The sequence below is a fragment of the Protopterus annectens genome, chromosome 2.part2 (genome assembly GCF_019279795.1).
Source record: "Protopterus annectens isolate FY-2018-M chromosome 2.part2, PAN1.0, whole genome shotgun sequence".
Taxonomy (NCBI): domain Eukaryota; kingdom Metazoa; phylum Chordata; order Ceratodontiformes; family Protopteridae; genus Protopterus; species Protopterus annectens.
Window position 1 is genome coordinate 596,537,941 of NC_056730.1, and position 18,710 is coordinate 596,556,650.

At 37.6% G+C, this 18,710-nt stretch overlaps 1 protein-coding gene across 1 annotated transcript in view; it reads right to left on the reverse strand.

The window, feature by feature from the left end:
- The window catches only part of LOC122795737 (dedicator of cytokinesis protein 1-like), a 2,411,902-nt gene that overhangs the window by 1,074,653 nt on the left and 1,318,539 nt on the right, over positions 1–18,710 (reverse strand). The window contains exon 9 of the mRNA XM_044064047.1: positions 12,763–12,876. Within this exon, the coding sequence (XP_043919982.1) occupies positions 12,763–12,876 (114 nt within the window). The remainder of the gene's footprint in view (positions 1–12,762; positions 12,877–18,710) is intronic.

Below are 18,710 nucleotides of genomic sequence, written 5' to 3' on the forward strand. Positions count from 1 at the left end.
TGAGAGCGTTGAAAGACGTTAAGTCAAGTATCCTCACTTTAAATTGATTTGTTTTTTAATTGCGGCGAATGCATTATTAGCTGCCGCATATTTTAGCTTTATTTGTTCAGCGTATGCTCTAGAGGAACTACCTATTGATAATTTGCACATGTTAGAGTAGGAATGAGAATAGTGAACCTATTTACTTTTACTTTGCTCTCACTACCTAATTTGGACCCAAGTATGTGTCCTTAGTTCAGGATTAATACTGGAGTAGCTGTTTTAATGTTTCATTTCGTATCAGCAAAGACAGTGATTAAGTGAGAGCCTAGTACTACTCGGAGCTCTTGTTGTTATCGAGGCTGTTACCATTTTTATTTCCTCATAACAATTACAATTACTGAGCCCAGCTGACGGTGGGATAATTGATCAGCTAGACCAATTGTACATGAGAGCGCAATTTCTAACAACAGCGCTCGTGTAATTTTGTTACCATTTATCCTTTATCCTATAAGTACTACATCCTGGGTGAAGCTGATGGACAGTTATAGATTCAGCTGGACTGCCCGTACATGAGAGAGCATGCTGAAGCTCATCTGTTCTCCCACCTCTTGTTAAAGAACCCTACTATTTTGATTGTGCTTACTCTTTTCCTTAGAGCGGCACCCTGAGACCATAGCTAGATCCCAGCTTAAAACTACAGTTAAATGATAGTTTGGACTGAATCCACTTAAATCTTTGTTGGTATTGTCTTTAACTTTATTTTGTCAGTACCCACGCCACTGTAATCTAGCCTGCCCTCTTTTGAAAGTGTATCACAAGGAGACTTGGTAGGGTTAGACTAAACGTGGTATTTAGGGTACAATTGTATGCTGCCTTTCCTATTATAGCACAATTAATTGTGTGCGCTGGCTGTTTAGTGTGATAGCTGAAGGGCTTGGTTTGAATAGTCTTCACCTGTACTTTGTTGCTTTACTGTTTATTACTGTCATCATCCTTTTAAGACACACCTAATAATCATTTTTTTTCTGAGCTGCTCAGCATGACTAAGTACATAACTGGCTTTTGATGATTTTATATATGTAAACTACCTGCCTCGGCCAAACAAATCGGTTGTGTCTCTCTGTAGTAGTGTATAAACACACCTAACATCTAAACACAAGGCCTCATCTTGTTTTTTTTTTTAGACCTAGCTACTGTTGTATTACTGAGTACATTGTTGCCACTTAAGTAAATGTATGTGTTAAAGGTGCTTTTTAACAATGTAATTGTCTACATTCTTCCTTAACTGTGTAAGCTCTATTCTGAAATTACTGCTGGCCATTCACCTAACTGTTATTTTCTTTCTCTAACCTTCATAGCTCTCAACCTCCTCCCTGTATTAAGAGTTTCAGAACCTACCTGCCTGGTCAATAAGGACTCCCATCAAATAAGTCCCACCATCTCATCTGCATCCCTAAGAAACCTTTGTCCTGTGCTCTAAGTCCCTCCCTACAAAGGAGTAAAGAAAGTATGTTTGACCCCCTGACAAAACTGTGTACAGAATTGTTCTTTATGACATAAAAGCAAGTAGTGTATGTTTTAAGTCTCCCTCCTGAGCCAGGTTCCCAGCAGCCAGTTCCAGCTCTCACCCTAGCTATTAACCCTTCTCTTCTTGGTTCTATTAATTGACTTACTTTTTCTTCTTTATTTCTACTTTGCCAACTAGCTGTAATCAAGCTGTTGTCCACCAGGTGGCACCCTAAACTTGGCTTCTTAACATCCCTTATTCTCTTCTCTAGTTAATTATATCCCTCATTACTTATTATTTTCTCTTCTTTTTTCTCCTCTTTTCTATTACTACCCCCTCTGTTAGCTATATTCCCTTTCCCCTCTCAACTATCTCCTGTTAACTAACTATTGTAATAGTACTCCCCACTCACCTGGAATTACCTAGAGCTCCTCTACAATCTGTAGCTTTCTGATTGTCTCTGGGATCTCATTTTTTACTTGCTCTAACCCGCTCCGTTCGCCCTGCGGGCTCACTCTGCTCCCCTACCATACCTCCAATTCTCACCCACCCCCAGAGGTCCTACCCTTATACCTATCAAACCACACCCTTTCTCCATTCCACCTATCACAATCACATTTCCATTAAACAATCTTCTCTATTTTCCCACCTTTTTTTCCACAACTTCCTATCTCTCCCACCTTTCCCTTTTACCTTTCCTGACCACACCAACTTTACCTCTGTACCTATAGTTTTAATTTATATCTACCATGTCAATGAATAAACCCTTCACCATTGTCCACTTACAGAGATTACTCATACTCACACTTCTACCTCCTTTAACTCTAGCATACCTGCTAACCTCCCGTGAGCACTCTGTATATGCAAACATTCTATACCCTACTAAACAATCTACCTCTTCTACACTAGCCTCTCTCACTGACCATTTCAACATTACATCCACACCCAGCTATCTACTACCTAAATACCATAGGACAGCACACATTAGATATAACTTCCCTAATACCAGAAGATATCCATCTCTTCTCAGTAAATATACTAATACTAGATATCTAACACTACTCCTCTCCCGAAAGGATGGAGATATTCACCCAAACCCCGGTCCAAACACCTCCACCACCACTCAACTCGTTAACCCAAACCCCTCTGCCATTCACCTACTTAAAAAACCTCCCAACTCACTCTTAATAGCTCACCTCAACACACGTAGCATTAATAATACAATAACACAATTCCATGCTCTTTTGGAACTCTACTCATTTGATATTATTTGTCTAACTAAAGACAATGAAATTATACCACCTGGTTACAACATCTTACGTCTTGACCGTGTAGCCAAGAAAGGTGGTGGAGTAGCCGTTCTATTCAAATCTGATTTTCAAATTACCATCTTTAACCAAAAACCTCCTCAAGACTCTAATGCTGAGATACTTATTACCAAGCTTCAGCTAAACCCAGTCAAATCTATCTATATTATCGGCATCTATGTTCCTCCAGGTAATAACATTACTACCATTGAAAACATCCTTTGTTGGTTATCTCAAAACCTTCCCCAAGAAACCATAATCCTAGGTGATTTTAACATTGATTGGAAATGTTGAAATAACAACTACCCCACTAGCCATATTAATCTCTATGGATTTACCCAAACTATTACCTCCCCTACGAGAATAAACAAGACTAATAAGAAAGAAAGCACCTTAGATTGCATACTCATTAATAATCAACCCCAGACTTATTACTCTGGAACCCTCCCTGATGACATAAGTGACCACTCACTAACCTACATTATCAGGCTCAAAACCAATCCACCCATTCAACCCACATTTAGTGCAATTAGAACTAAGGAAAACTTTAACTTGGATCTATTCCTAAATTAACTTACAGCATGTAATTGGTCCCCCTTAAAACACCTTTCTCTAGATGAAGCTGTTGATTACTTTAATGCTAATTTCCTAGCCATACTCAACCGCCATGCTCCTACCCGCTCTATCAGGATAAGAACTAAATCTGCTCCATGGCTTACTAAGGAAACCAACCAAAAAATCCATCTCAGAAATAAATACTGGAATAAATCACGCTTAACTAAAAGCCCTGTTGACCTCCAAAACTACAAACAACTGAGAAATGAAGCAAAAAAAAGCTATACTGTCCAATAAAAAAAGCTATTACCTACGTTCTCAGCAGACCCACCATAATAAACCACAAAAGTTCTGGTCAAGTATTAATCAATTATTACATCCTGGTCAATCTATCACACCTAACCCTCAAGGCACTGACAAGGACAATCCTAAACAAACTGCTAATACCTTTAATACCTTTTTCACCAAAGCAATTCAAACTCTTGCCAGTCAGCTCTCTCCTCAAAATGTAACTATATCTAATTCTGACTCTAACCTACCACCTCCAATTGCTCTTACAACCTGTCTCAACAGCATTTATTCTCACCCTTATCCGAAAACTGAAACCATGCACTCCTTCTGCTGACCAACTACCCACAGAATACTTAGTTAGCAGCAAAATATATTGCTTACCCCATCTCCATTCTCATCAATAGAACCATCACTGAAGGATATATCCCCAAACTTTGGAAAGTCTCTCATATTATTCCCCTTCATAAGGGGGGAGACTCCAACTATCGCCCCATAGCCCTACTTTCTTTCTTATCTAAGATCATGGAAATATGTATCCACAGGCAATTGCTAGACCACCTTCTCCATAATAACCTGCTTTCTAACTCCCAGCATGGGTTCAGACCTTCCCATAGCACAACTACTGCCCTCCTTTCCTTTATTGATACCATCAACAAAAAAGTAACCTTAACATGCTTTCCTCTGCACTTTTCATTGACCTTTCCAAGGCTTTTGACATGGTAAATCACACTATACTCATAAAAATTCTCAAATCTCTGTCTCTTGACCCACTAGCTATAAAATGGTCCCATTCCTACTTAAATAACAGACATCAAGCTGTGCTCTGGAACACTATTCTTTCAACCCATCTACCTGTTAATATTGGTGTCCCTCAAGGGTCCATACTGGGCCCTCTCCTGTTTTCTATATTCATCAATGACCTTCACCAAGTAGTTCCCCAAGCTACATGTATACACTACGCGGATGACTCCACACTTATATGCTCAGCCACATCTGTCTCAGAACTTCACTCCCTTTCTCAAGACGTATTTAACTCTGTAGAACTATGGTTTACAAAACGCTGTCTCCTATTAAACCATAAAAAAACTAAACTTCTCCTTTTTACACCTACCAGTAAATCTCCCCCAATAGACTTCACTGTAACATCCAATAATGGTACACTCATATCCCAAGATCTTACTACCAAACTGCTAGGTATTACCATAGACAACAACCTTAACTTTGACGCCCATATCAACAACATTTTGAAAACTAGCAATAAAAAATAGGCTCTCTTTATAGGATCAAACCCTTCCTCACTCCTGCAACTAGAATAACTATAGCCCACACCCATCTAATCTCTACCCTTCTTTATGCCTCACCCATATTTACCAATCTGTCAAAAATAACCTTAAGAAACTAGAAAACTCCTACAATAGCATAGCCAGGTTTGCCACAGGTAACTCATTCAGAACACACCTCTGTATTAATCTAAAAAATCTAGGGTGGCTTGAATTACAGCAGCAGCTGAAATTTAATCAACTGGCCATCACCCATAAAATACTTTATCAACCTGCCAAAACACACATCCTATCTAACCTTATTCACCCCTATAATAACCTGAAGTCCCTAAGATCTTCACAAAAACTTCTTGTATATATCAATAAATCAAACAATAGAGCTGGAGACTCTCTCTTCTCTAATACTGTTGGAAAAACCTGGGACCTACTTCCGTCTGAACTTTCCACACTTCCCTCTATTACTCTGTTTAAAAACAAACTTAAGCTCTTCCTCAAAACACATTGGATGTGCCCCTGTACTAAACCTGACTGACCAACTTACTCTTATTACTTGATTCAACCTTACCTTCTCATCTCTGAAATAATTTCATCTTAACAACTACTATTCTTCCTCTCCATCATAGTCTTACTTATTACTGTATTCTAAAAAAAGTGACATATGTTACTGCTAGATGTATTACTCAACTGCTTCTCCATTTCACTTTCCTTTTATCTTCCTTTCTTATCTACATTTATACTATACTTTTTTATCTATTATTCTTTCTCAACATTTAATTGTAACTTCATTAGTAATTATACTAAGTCTAGTCAAATATTTTTGTAGTTTTTTTATATACTTTATAAATGTGTGACCACTTAAAATTTCTGTTTTCTTTATGGCGAATGTATTTGCATTCTAAATATGTACTTCTGTAGATGTAAATGTTATTTGAAATGTGTGGAGCTTTTCTCCCTTGGCCGCTACCAAAAATGGACTTATATCTAGCTAGACTAGCCCAGTCAACAAATGTAAAATAAAATAAAATAAATAAATAAATAAATATCAGAACTAGGAACTTAAATACTGGAGTGGAGAGACAAATTAGTTACCCAACACCTCTCCCAATCCAGGACAGATTTCATCTGTAAGTTAAATAAAGTGACATCCTAACATCCTTCACAGAACCCTGTTATCTTCATCCCCTCTCCCTTTCATTTCAGCATCCCATCCTTTCAAAAACTCTTTTGAACCTTGGACTTTTACCATTTCGCTCACATCTTTCTCAACACCTTTTCTCCCACTCTTTCACTTTTTCTCCTAATATTTCTGCCCTTTGTGATGCCTTGAACCTCTTTTCTATCCTTTCCTTGTCCCTACTGCCCTACTGCTCTTCAAGGCAGGCATGTTGAGCAATTTCCCTCACACACACAAAAAAATCTTGTCTTTAGCTTTCATGTCTTTACACACCCTTTACCCAATCTGTAGACATGCTAACTGAATATATCCTCTTCTCTGTGTGTATATCCATAAATGGTTCTACCTTAGATAAACGAAACACCACATCACTGACAAGCAGTTAACCGACACGACAACACCGAAATCTTACATCACCGACAACGTAAATAACCGACTCTGAAAATGCCGACATTGGTATGCTAATAGCGCCTCTCGCTCCTACCACATTACCTGGAACGTGTTAGGAGAGAGAGGCGCTATTAGCATACCAATGTTGGCGTTTCCAGAGTCGGTTATTTATGTTGTCGGTGATGTAAGTTTTCGGTGTTGTCGTGTCTTGTCGGTGATGTGGTGTTTCGTTTATCTAAGGTAGAACCCTATAAATATATCTATATATCTATCTGTATATTTATATATACCTGTTCTAAAGTTCAGAGTGCCTTTTATTGCACTGTGTTGTATTGCAGAACTGGTTTGCAAACCTTAGTATTAACTTCTCCTTTTTGTATTGCTCTGATATTATTCATTTGTTGCAATATGCTGTGCAAATGCAATATCTGTCATTTGATTGTGTTGCACTTGCACCTTTGCTGAGCCTGAAATAGGTCCCCTTATATCAGCATTCTACCAAGGTTAACAAGGTTAACTAAATAAATATGTTTTTAAAATTTTGGTTAGATACTTTCTACAGCCACTCTTCCAATATACCCCATCTTTTCCCCTCTATGACCTACTATGTTTTTCTTACCTCTTAATCAATACACAGGCCTCCATATATTATACATAGTGACAATAGTCATTACTGAATTGTGTTGTAAATAATGTGTTTATCTTAATTTCTAGACTTGAATATTTCTGTTTCTCTTTCTCAGCATTAACCTACTTTTATAGATGTGAATGTAAATTATCATTTACCAGACTCTGTGTATGCGTCTGAATGTTTTTGTACGTTTATGTTTTTGTGTGTGTTTGTGTGTGTGTGTGTGTGTGTGTGTGTGTGTGTGTGTGTATGTGTGTACATCTGCATATATGTGAGAGTGTGTGTGTTTGTGTATGTATTGACTTCAAACAATCGAACACTTTTTCTAACAAATATTTTCTCCTAACCAAAAAAAATTGCAGTGCAAATGATTTAATTTTGATTGTGCATATCCTGTTTTAAGTGTTACTGCAGTGGAACAAGCCCTTCCTGCACCAACCTCAAAGTACAGGGTCTGATTTGAACTTTGGATGGGAAATTGACTAGGCTTAAAATGGTCTACAAGGGCAGCTAGCCAAATACTTGACTAAGAACCCATATGGGAAACGTTATATATATTAACACAGAAATTTCACAGCAGTGGGAAAAAGAAGGTATTCCATAATGATTATCAGGATGCAATCTTTCTCCTTTTTTGTATTCTTTTTCAATTAAACTATCATTCAACTAAATGAAAGAAGTTGCCATTTAGTCAACAGAATGAACGTTTGACTGCATGACTGCATCATTTGCTAATATATATATATATATATATATATATATATATATATATAGATATATATATATATATATATACATATATATATATATATATATATATATATATACATACATATATTTGTTTGTGTGCATATGTACATATGTGTATATGTACGTATGTGCATACGTACATACTCATATATATATGTGTGTGTGTGTGTGTGTGTGTGTGTGTGTGTGTGTGTGTGTGTGTGTGTGTGTGTGTATGTGTGAGTGCACACGTGTGTATACACACACACACACACATATATATATATATATATATATATATATATATATATATATATATATATATATATATATATATTGGTCTACTTTGAAACATCTAAAACCGATAACATCAAATTTCATAACACTGAGACCAGAACATCTAAAACCCAAAACATATAAAACCCATAACATCAAATTTCATAACATCTAACACTATAAATCACAAGAAAATAACATCCCCTCCACATACAATGACACCAAACTACCAAACACACTTTTTACTATGTTTCTGCAGGGAGGCAATCCCCCCTGCACCCACCATGTGAGGGTTCCCCCACAACACTCCCTGTAAATTAAATATACCAACTCAAAGATCGCACTACAGTGGGAAAAAGTTAATTTACTAACCCCACTGTATCAAGCCCCTTTGCAGAAACTTAATAAAAAGTGTGTTTGGTAGTTTGGTGTCATTATATGTTGTTATATGTGGAGGGGATGTTATTTTCACGTGATTTGTACTGTTAGATTTTATGAAATTCAATGTTATGAGTTTTAGATGTTTTGGGTTTTAGATGTTCTGGTCTCAATGTTATGAAATTAGATGTTATGGGTTTTTGAAGGGACCTGTATATATATATATATATATATATATATATATATATATATATATATATATATATATATATATATATATATATATATATATATATCCCCAAAAATGTGCAGAATCTCTACATGGGTGCACAGATTCAGAGTAACCAATGCATCATCATCATCATCATGATCATCAACCCCTTTTTCCCATTTTCTACATGGGATCTGGGTAACGTGTTAACTGTCACCATCTCTTTCGATTCACTGCCACACTACTACCTTCTTCGACACTCATACTTGACTGTCACAGATCTTCTCTCACACAGTCCATCCACCTCTTTGCTGGATGTCCTTGTTTCCTCTTACCTTCTTCCAGTCTGTTCCAAATCATCGATACTAAATTGTCTTGTGATTTTCTGCACGTGTCAGAATCACCATAACCTGTTCTCTTTGATCTTTTCTGCAATTGGAGCTACTTTAGTTTCTGCTCCTATGTCCTCATTTCTTCGCCTGTCCCACAGTGTGCATCCTACGACCTTTCCAGACACTTAATTTCCATCGCCTCTAGCTTCTTCAACTGTTCTGCCTTTACTGCCCGGGTTTATGCACCATACAGTAGTACTGGTCACACCACTGTCTTGTACACCTTTCTTTTCAGCTTCTTTGGCATTCTTCTGTCATAGACTACACCTGAGACTCCATGTCAGTTGGCTGCAGCCCCTCTGATTCTAGCTTTGATCTCTTCATTCAGACTTCTCTTCTGTTCAACCACCGCTCCCAGATACATTAAGCTATTAACCTGTTCCACTATTTGCCCTTCTATCTCAATCCTCAGCTTCTTCTGATTTCCCCAATTTGCTACCATTACCACTGTCTTATCTGTGCTTATTTTCATCCCATGTGCCTTCAGTTTTGCATTCCATTCCCCTATCCTTTACTGAAGTTCTTGCTTAGAGTCTGTGTTTAATGCCACATCATTTACATGCAGAACTTGGTTGATCTGTCCCTTCCAACCTGTTTGCTAATGTAGTCCATCACCAGTATGAACAGCAGTGGGCTCAGAGATGAACCCTGGTGCACTCCCACTCCCACTGGGAACCCCTCTGTGAGGCCGAACACTGTTCGTACTTGAGTCATTGGGTCCTTGTACATAGCCTGCACTAATTCTACCAATGTTTCTGGGACTTCAAACCACCGCAGTACTGCCCAAATCAGCTTTCTTGGGAACTTGTCACATGCTTTCTCCAAGTCTAGGAATGCCCAGTTGGACTCTTTCCTCATCTCTAGCTTCTTCTCAACGATGTATCTCAGTGAAAACATCGGGACAGTTGTGCTGCAGTCTGATCTGAATCTAAACTGCTCATCTCCCATCTTACTATCTACTCCATTTATCAATCACCCTCTCCAGAACTTTCATGCAATGTGACAGGAGTTTGATGCCTCTGTATTGCCCACACTTGTGGATGTCCCCTTTATTCTTGTGCTCTGGTACGAGTATGCTTATTCTCCAGTCATCTCTCCACACTGCTATGATACTCTCAAAAGCCATTTCTCCCCTATTGCATCCAGCATCTTTATCATATCTGATGTGACCTCATCTGAGCCTGCTGCTTTCCCTGACTTCATTTTCCTTAGTGCTATTCTAACTTCTTCTACAGTGGGCTCCTCTTCTTCTTTCATTGTCGGCTGTGTCTGGAGCAGTATAGCTTCTGTGGGATTTTCTTCATTCAAAAGCTGCTGGAAATACTCCTTTTATTGCTAGAAATACTCCTTCCATCTGCCTTTGATGTCCTGTGGACTGGTGAGCAGGTAGTTGCTGGCATCCCTTATGGTGGGTGTCCTACTACCCTCTTTACCTTTTTGCCTTTGCATTGTAACCTGATATAGTTTCTTTGTCCCACCTACTGAGTCCCTTTCCAGTAGCTGGTAGAGTGCCTCCAATGCCCTGCTGTTTGCTTTTGCAACACCTTTCTTAACTTCTTTGTTAGCCAACCAGTATCCCTTCCTAGCCTGGTCTATATTTTCTGTCTCCCACTTTTTCCTGCACTCCTTCTTTCTTTTGATGACTTCCTGGACTTCTGCATTCCACCACCAGCAATCCTTATGTACCTTATTTCCATACCTGGCTCTGTTCTGTAGTCCGCACACATGCTGTTTTGAGGTGCTGCCATTCTTCTTCCACTCCACCTATTTCTTCCTGTTCTTGGGGTGCTAGAGCCCTGAGTAGCTCCTTGAACCTTTGTACTTTCTCTCCAGTCAACTTCCAGGTCTTCAGCCTGGTCTCTGTTGACCTTTGAGGCTTCTCTGACCACTGCTTGCAGATGATTGTGGCAACCAGTGGTTTATGCTGTGGGCTGACTGTTTCACTGGGGATGACTTTGCAATCATTGATTCTAGCCCAGTGCCTTTTCCTTACTAGGAGGAAGTCTACCTGAGTTGCATGTTGACTACTCTTGTATGTGATCTTGTGACTGTCTCTCTTTATGAACCATGTGTTGGCTACTATCAAGTCATTTGACAGAGAGAAGTCTACAATGGCTTCTCCTTTATTCCTGTTGCCCCACCCATGTGGATCCAGGCAGTCCTCGTATCCTGCTCTGTCTGTCGCGATATGTGCATTCAAGTCACCTATTATCAACACCAGTTCATGTTGTCCTGCTTTAACTAGTAGGTCCTGCAACTACTGTCTGAATGCACTATTTTCCTCATTATCTTAACCCTGCTGTGGGGCATATGCTGAGATTATATTACTGCCCTATCATTATACTGGAGTCTGATTGGCAGTTGTCTGTCACCAAGTCTGATGATATCCCTCACTGTCTTTTGAAGCCTCTCTCTCTCTCTACAATTCCCACACCATTTCTAGTCTGTTTTCCTCCTGAGTAGTAGAGGTTGGACCCCAAGCTTTGCTGCACTGCCCTTCCATCTTGTCTTTTGGATACACAGGAAGTCCAGTCTCCTCAGTATCATCTTGCCATCCACTTCCAAGTTGTGTCTTGGCAGTGAACCTACATTAAGTGTAGCAACTCTCAGTTCATGTTTGGCAGGTTGATTAGTTTTAAGTTTAGCTTTTACTCAACAAAGCTGTCCCAGGTAACCCAGGCTGGGCAGCTAGACACTATCCAGCCAGTAGCTTATTGACCTGGGCTGCTGGGCTTTATGGTGGTCACACACTGACTAATAGAGGCACATACACACCTCCCACAATTAGCATGGGTCCCTGGTATAGGTCAGAGTAGTCCAGGTCCTCAACCCACTTATCACCGGCAAATGCCAATACCCATTTGGAGACATTAGTCAACACACAGTCTGTGATCTGTATTCTCCTATCTTGAAGATACTGTGCACCACAGTAGATGCCCAAAGTGGTATGTCTGTACAATTCTTCCCCCTATTGGGCACCATGTAGAATCTGCACTGCTGCTCACATCTCCATTTATTGATGAGTTGGAGATGGAAACACAGAATATTTTTCGGAGGTGGAAGGAACCCCACAGAGGCACAGGGAGAATGTGCAAACTAATAAGAAACCAATAAAATCTTCCAAAAAACAAACCCAGCACTCCAAATGATTTTCAGACTAGTTTGCTAACCATAATACATAACAGCATGGTAAACAATGATGGAATCACACTACCCACAAACTGGTTTCACTATTTGCTGTCTTCAGTGCAATCTAAAGTGTCATATGCAAATACATTGTATATAACAATTTAATTATTCACATGACAAGTCTGAAAATAAATGTTATATTTACTTCATTCATTTCCAAAAAATACCAAATGATATGACTCTTGCAGGCATATAAATCTACAGTAGTTATTGTAACACTTTTATATGCTTCTAAATAACATAACCACTAAAAATTTTATACTGAAGATGCCAAATGGTGAAACTGGATTGTGGGTAGTGGGGTTTCAACACTGTTTGCTGTGCTGTAAGGTATTATGGTCATTAAAGCAAGTTTAAAATATGTATTTATGTGTGTGAGTGTATGCATATAGAACATAAAACTTTGAATGGAAAATTAAACTGACTTTTTCAAAAACATTATGCAACATTTTGATGTTTAATTAACTCACCTTTCCTTTGTCAAAGTATTCAACGATTTTGCTGTAGAGACTCTCCTTGAGTTCCCTTTGAATGTAGAGGCTGGGAAAGTCCTGAGAATGTGAGGTGACCATCTCATCTGACCACTGATAAAAAAAGAAAAGTGCAAAGAATCACCTGCCTGTATCTAAAAACATATTCCTAAATTAGATTAAATCAGTTGCTTGGAAATGGCCATTACTAAATCCAGCAGATTTTCTAGTATGGTGTTAAAACAAAATTTGCCATCACAGTACACCATAATTTATGGATGCAAAGTGATTCACTTTATCTCTCTTCCACTTCACTGATTTCTGAAATTAATATAGTAGCCACTTGTTGTTTCCTAATACAGGATTCAATCCCAGAGTGCCAGACCTACATTGTACTGAGCATAAGAATGAAAACCAAGACTGACATTTTCATTTGTAGCTTGAGCATCAGGTTTAGTTGGCCCATTATTCAGGCATAAAGCTTATATATATATATATATATATATATATATATATATATATATATATATATGGGTCTACTTTGAATGAGCAAAAGCTCATATAACCATAGAGTTTGTCACAGCATAAGTTATGTAGATGTAAAAATGCCCTTTTCCCTAATGTAGTGCAATGTCGGAGTTGGTATATTTATTTTCCGGGGGGTGCAGGGGGGCCTTCTCCCCTGCTAAAATGATGTTAGAAATCAATTCTAGTTAGGTATTTAGCACATCACTTTTATTTGTGCTGTGAATTAGTTAGGGTTTGTGTATTGTAGTGTATATCGATTTGCCTTGTCTGTTTTTTTATACAGAAAATATAGTGCAGGTATGGAACTCAGTGTAGTTTTCTGTTGTCATGTTTCTTTAAGGTTTGCAGACTTGTGAGAAGGGTTAGTGGAGCTTGTGATTCCAGTGTAGGTTATGTTTACTGTACATTATTGGATGGTTTCTGTTTATTTTGTGGAAGTACGTTTAGAAATTGGTCAGTGGTATTGGGGGAACAGGTGTTCAGTTTGCATATGTGAATTTTCAGCATAGTCGTCTCATTCAAAGTAGACACCATATATATATATATATATATATATATATATATATATACACACACATATATATATATATATATATATATATATATATATATACAGTGGTTGTAAAAACTTTACACACCCCTGTTAAAATGTCAGGTTTTTGTGATATAAAACTATGAGACCACAATAAATCATTTCAAATCTTTTCCCACCTTTAATGTGACCTATAACCTGTACAATTCAATTGAAAAACAAACAAATCTGTTAGGGGAAAAAATATAAAAAATAAAAAACGTACAATACGTTGGATGCATAAGTATGCACACCCTTAAACTAATACTTTGTTGTCTGCGCACACCCTTAAACTAATAGTTTGTTGAAGCACCTTTTAATTTAATTACAACATTCATCTTCTTGGGTACACACCTGCCATCAATTAAAGAGACTCTGATTAACCCCAAATAAAGTTTAGCTGTCATAGTAGGATTTTCTTGACATTTACTCAGTTGCCTGCTACAGCAAAAGCCATGGTTCACAGAGAGCTTACAAAGTATCAAAGGGACCTCATTGTTGAAAGGTATCAGTCAGGAGAAGGGTACAAAAAAATTTCCACAGCATTGGATATACCATGGAAAACAGTGAAGGAGTCATCAAAAAGTGGAAAAAATATGGGACAACAGTGACGTTGCAAAGAACTGGATGTCCCTCCAAAACAGATGAAAAGGCAAGACAAAAACTGGTCAAAGAGGCTGCCAAGAGACCTACAGCAACATTGAATGAGCTGCAGGAATTTCTGGCAAGTAATGGTTGTGTACTACATGTGACAGCAATCTCCCATATTCTCCATATGTTTGGACTATGAGGTAGGGTTGCAAGATGGAAGCCTTTTCTTACACAGTAAAACATCCAGGCCTGGCTAAAATTTGCAAAGCAATACATGAAGTCTCCCAAAAGCATGTGGGAAAATGTATTATGGTCTGATAAGACCAATGTTGAACTTTTTGGCCACAAAGGTACATTTGGCTCAAAAACATTTTGCATCACCAAAAGAACACCATTCCCGCAGTGAAGCATGGTAGTGGCAGTACCATGCCTGGGGATTGCTGTTCTTCAGCTGGAATTGGGGCTTTAGTCAAGGTGGAGGGAATTATGAACAGTTCCAGATACCAGTCACTTTTGGCCCAAAACCTTCAGGCATCTGCTAGAAAGCTGAAGATGAAGAGGAATTTCACGTTTCAACATGACAATGACCCCAAGCGTACATCCAAATCAACAAAATAATGGCTTCACCAAAAGAAAATTAAAGTTTTGGAATGGCCCAGTCAGATCCCAGACCTAAATCCAATAGAAAAGCTGTGGGGTGACCTCAAGAGGGCTGTGCACAAGAGATGTTCTCACAATCTGACAGATTTGGATCACTTTTGCAAGGAAGAGTGGGCAAATATTGCTAAGTCAAGATATGCCACGGTGATAGACTCCTACCGAAGAAGACTGAATGTTGTAATTAAATCAAAAGGTGCTTCAACAAAGTATTAGTTTAAGGGTGTGCGCACACAACAAAGTATTAGTTTAAGGGTGTTTACACTTATGCAACCAGCGTATTGTACGTTTTTTTATTTTTTATATTTTTTTTCCTAACAGATTTGTTTGTTTTTCAATTGAATTGTACAGGTTAAAGGTCACATTAAAGGTGGAAAAAGTTTTGAAATTATTTATTTGGTTTCATTTTTTTAAATCAGAAAACATGGCATTTTAAAAGGGGTGTGCAATCTTTTTATATCCACTATATATATATATATATATATATATATATATATATATATATATATATATAAAAAAACTCTAACGAAGGAAGGAAAAAGAACTAGAAAAATACATTTCCGATTTGAGTGCTTTTGTTTTTTATTTATCGGACTTTATCAGAAATCTTTCAGTATTTAAATATGAGTGAGAGAAAATTCTAAAGTTAACAGTCTAAAATACAAGAGATGAAGCTCCGTCCACAATGTTGATGTCATGAGCTGTCTATTCCATTTGAGTTAACATTTTATGTTTAAATTACCATTCAGTTCAGGGGGCGAGTCAGCATGCAGCCTGACTTGCCACTGTAGTTCCTTAACCTCAAGCAAGTTATTACTGTCACTAAAAGGCACAACAACTTTCTCTAGAACAGAAAATTTAAAACATGAAAACTGGGAACACACAGAGCTATGTTTGTCTAAAGCGTTTTTAAAGTCAGAGATTCTAATAGCTCTGCAATATTCCTTTATTCTGTCACTTAGCTTATGAATAGTCTTACCAATGCAGAACGATCCACAGTATGAGCAAAAAGCAATGCAAACAATACAACTGGAAGCACAGCTGAATGCTTCTTTAAACTTTAGGATAATACTCCGTGCTGACAGAAAGAGTTGAACTTCAACTAAAATGTATTTACAGCAAATACAATGACCACATGAGAACATGCCTGCTTTATTAGGAATCGACAAACTGTGCTAGATTCAAATAAAGATTTAAATGACATTGTTTTTTTAAAACAAAATGAGGGGTGGGACCCAAAGCTCTGCAAAGTTCTTGGTTAGCATTAATAATTAATAAATAAATAATTAATTATTAATAATTAGCAGAACTTTGGGTCCCACCCCCTCATTTTGTTTTAAAAAAAACTATGTCATTTAAATCTTTATTTGAATTTGAGAAAAAATGGTACAGTTTGTTGAATCCTAATAATGCAGGCATGTTCTCATGTGGTCATTGTATTTGCTGTAAATACATTTTAGTGGAATAGCAGCTCTTTCTGTCAGCACGGAGTTTTACCCTAAAGTTTAAAGAAGCATTCAGCTGTGCTTCCACTTGTATTGTTTACATTGTGATTTTCTCATACTGTGGATCGTTACATTGGTAAGACTATTCATAAGCTAAGTGACAGAATAAAGGAACATTGCAGAGCTGTTAGAATCTCTGACTTTAAAAATGCTTTAGCCAAGCAAAGCTCTATGTGTTCCCAGTTTTCATGTTTTAATTTTTCTGTTTTTGAAATAGTTGTGCCTTTTGGTGATAGTAATAACTTGCTTTAGGTTAAGGAACTTCAGCGGCAAGTCATGCTGAATGCTGACTCACCCCATGGACTGAATGGTAATGTAAACATAAAATGTTTACTCAAATGGAATCGATAGCATATGACATCAACATTGTGGGCGGAACTTTCTCTCTTGTATTTTAGACTGTTTACTTTAGAATTTTCAGTCACTCATATTTGAATGCTGAAAGATTTCTGATGAAGTTTGATAAAGAACGAAAGCGCTCAAATCAGAAATTTATTTTTCTAGTTTTTTTTCCTTCCTTCGTTAGAGGTTTTTTATTTTACATAGTGTTCAGTAGTACCTCTTGGATAGTTTTATTGTACTATATATATATATATATATATATATATATATATATATATATATATATATATATATATATATATATATATATATATATTTAGATACACATATGTATACATTTGTAAATATATGTATATTCTGCTTGTCAGCTTATGTGCACCTGGAGCTAAGACTTTGAAATAAATCTGGTCACCTATGCATTTATCCTGTTGGTCTATTATGGCTAATATATTGTAAATTAAATAAGAGCAGTCAAATTCCAGTGGCCAGCTATACACAGTCAGCTGTTGGATCCTATACATGTGCACTGAAAGACTCTGAGAAACAAATTACCTGCTGAACAGTAGATTTCCGAAGTATGGCCCTTCTAAGATACATGCAGTATATTATCCAGTATGAGGAAAATATACCCCCTGTTACTGCAGACTGCACACTAGGTATGCTGTTAATGTAGGTCCTGGAGCAATCAGGAGGTAAGCAAGCAGGTGCAGTAAGAAACATTAGGTGAAGCAACGGCTTGAAATCCTGCTGACTCTTCTCATTAGTTTGGTGAGCAGTCTGTCTGATTCCTGCTGCAGTTCAGCAGGTTCCACACCACTTAAGTGGTAGATATTGCACTGCAATTTTACGTATTGACTCCATGCCACTCCAGGATGATGGATGTGCAAGGAGGGGTAGCAAAATTGCACTCTGAAATGAATAACAGGATGGCAGTCTCCCTGGGATCCTTCAAACTAAAGAATAAGAACTGGGAAATTGATGCAATTGCTAAGTGGTGATGGAAAGAAAATCATATGTGTATTTAAAAAAATATATGTATACTGAAGAAAAGATGACAGAAAATAACAAAGACTTACAGGTTGCAGTGTACATTTACAGCTGATGTCATGGATACAAAGTCAGAAACTTATTTCTAGATAGTGAGGCAGAAGTTAATACAGGCTTGACTTATGTGACTGCTATAAATGACACATTATGACAGTGTGGTAAGGAAAGACAGAAATGACATTGATCTACAGCTTCCAACAGTGCTCACTCTTAAGTCTTTTCATGGATTACATCACTGTTGCATAGATACAGGCTATCCACGTCCTTGTAAAAATTGTAATCATTAGGAAGACCTCTTTTGAAAGCAGTTCTAAATATACTACAAAATCCTAAATATATTGTCAGACTGTAGATAAAAGACCAAATGTCTTCTTTGCATGCAGGTAGCATGATATACTATCACCATTTCATTACATTTTCTTCATGTTTATTACTTTATTTTGCCAAGTCAGTAATTTGTAATATGCCCCCTGATTAGTCATTTGTTGTGAGGCAAAGGTAAGAAACACTTTCCCCCAAGTTCTTATTTTTATTTTGTAATAATAATGGCAACAACCTTCAAATAACAGGGCAGGGCTGTACGACAAACACACACAGAGCTAGTTGTTGCCTTCTTCCTACCCCCACCTGACATTGAAGCTGCTCTACACAATGTGCATGGGAAAAGTCTACATGTAAAGCAATGTAACATGTGGACTTTATACCAC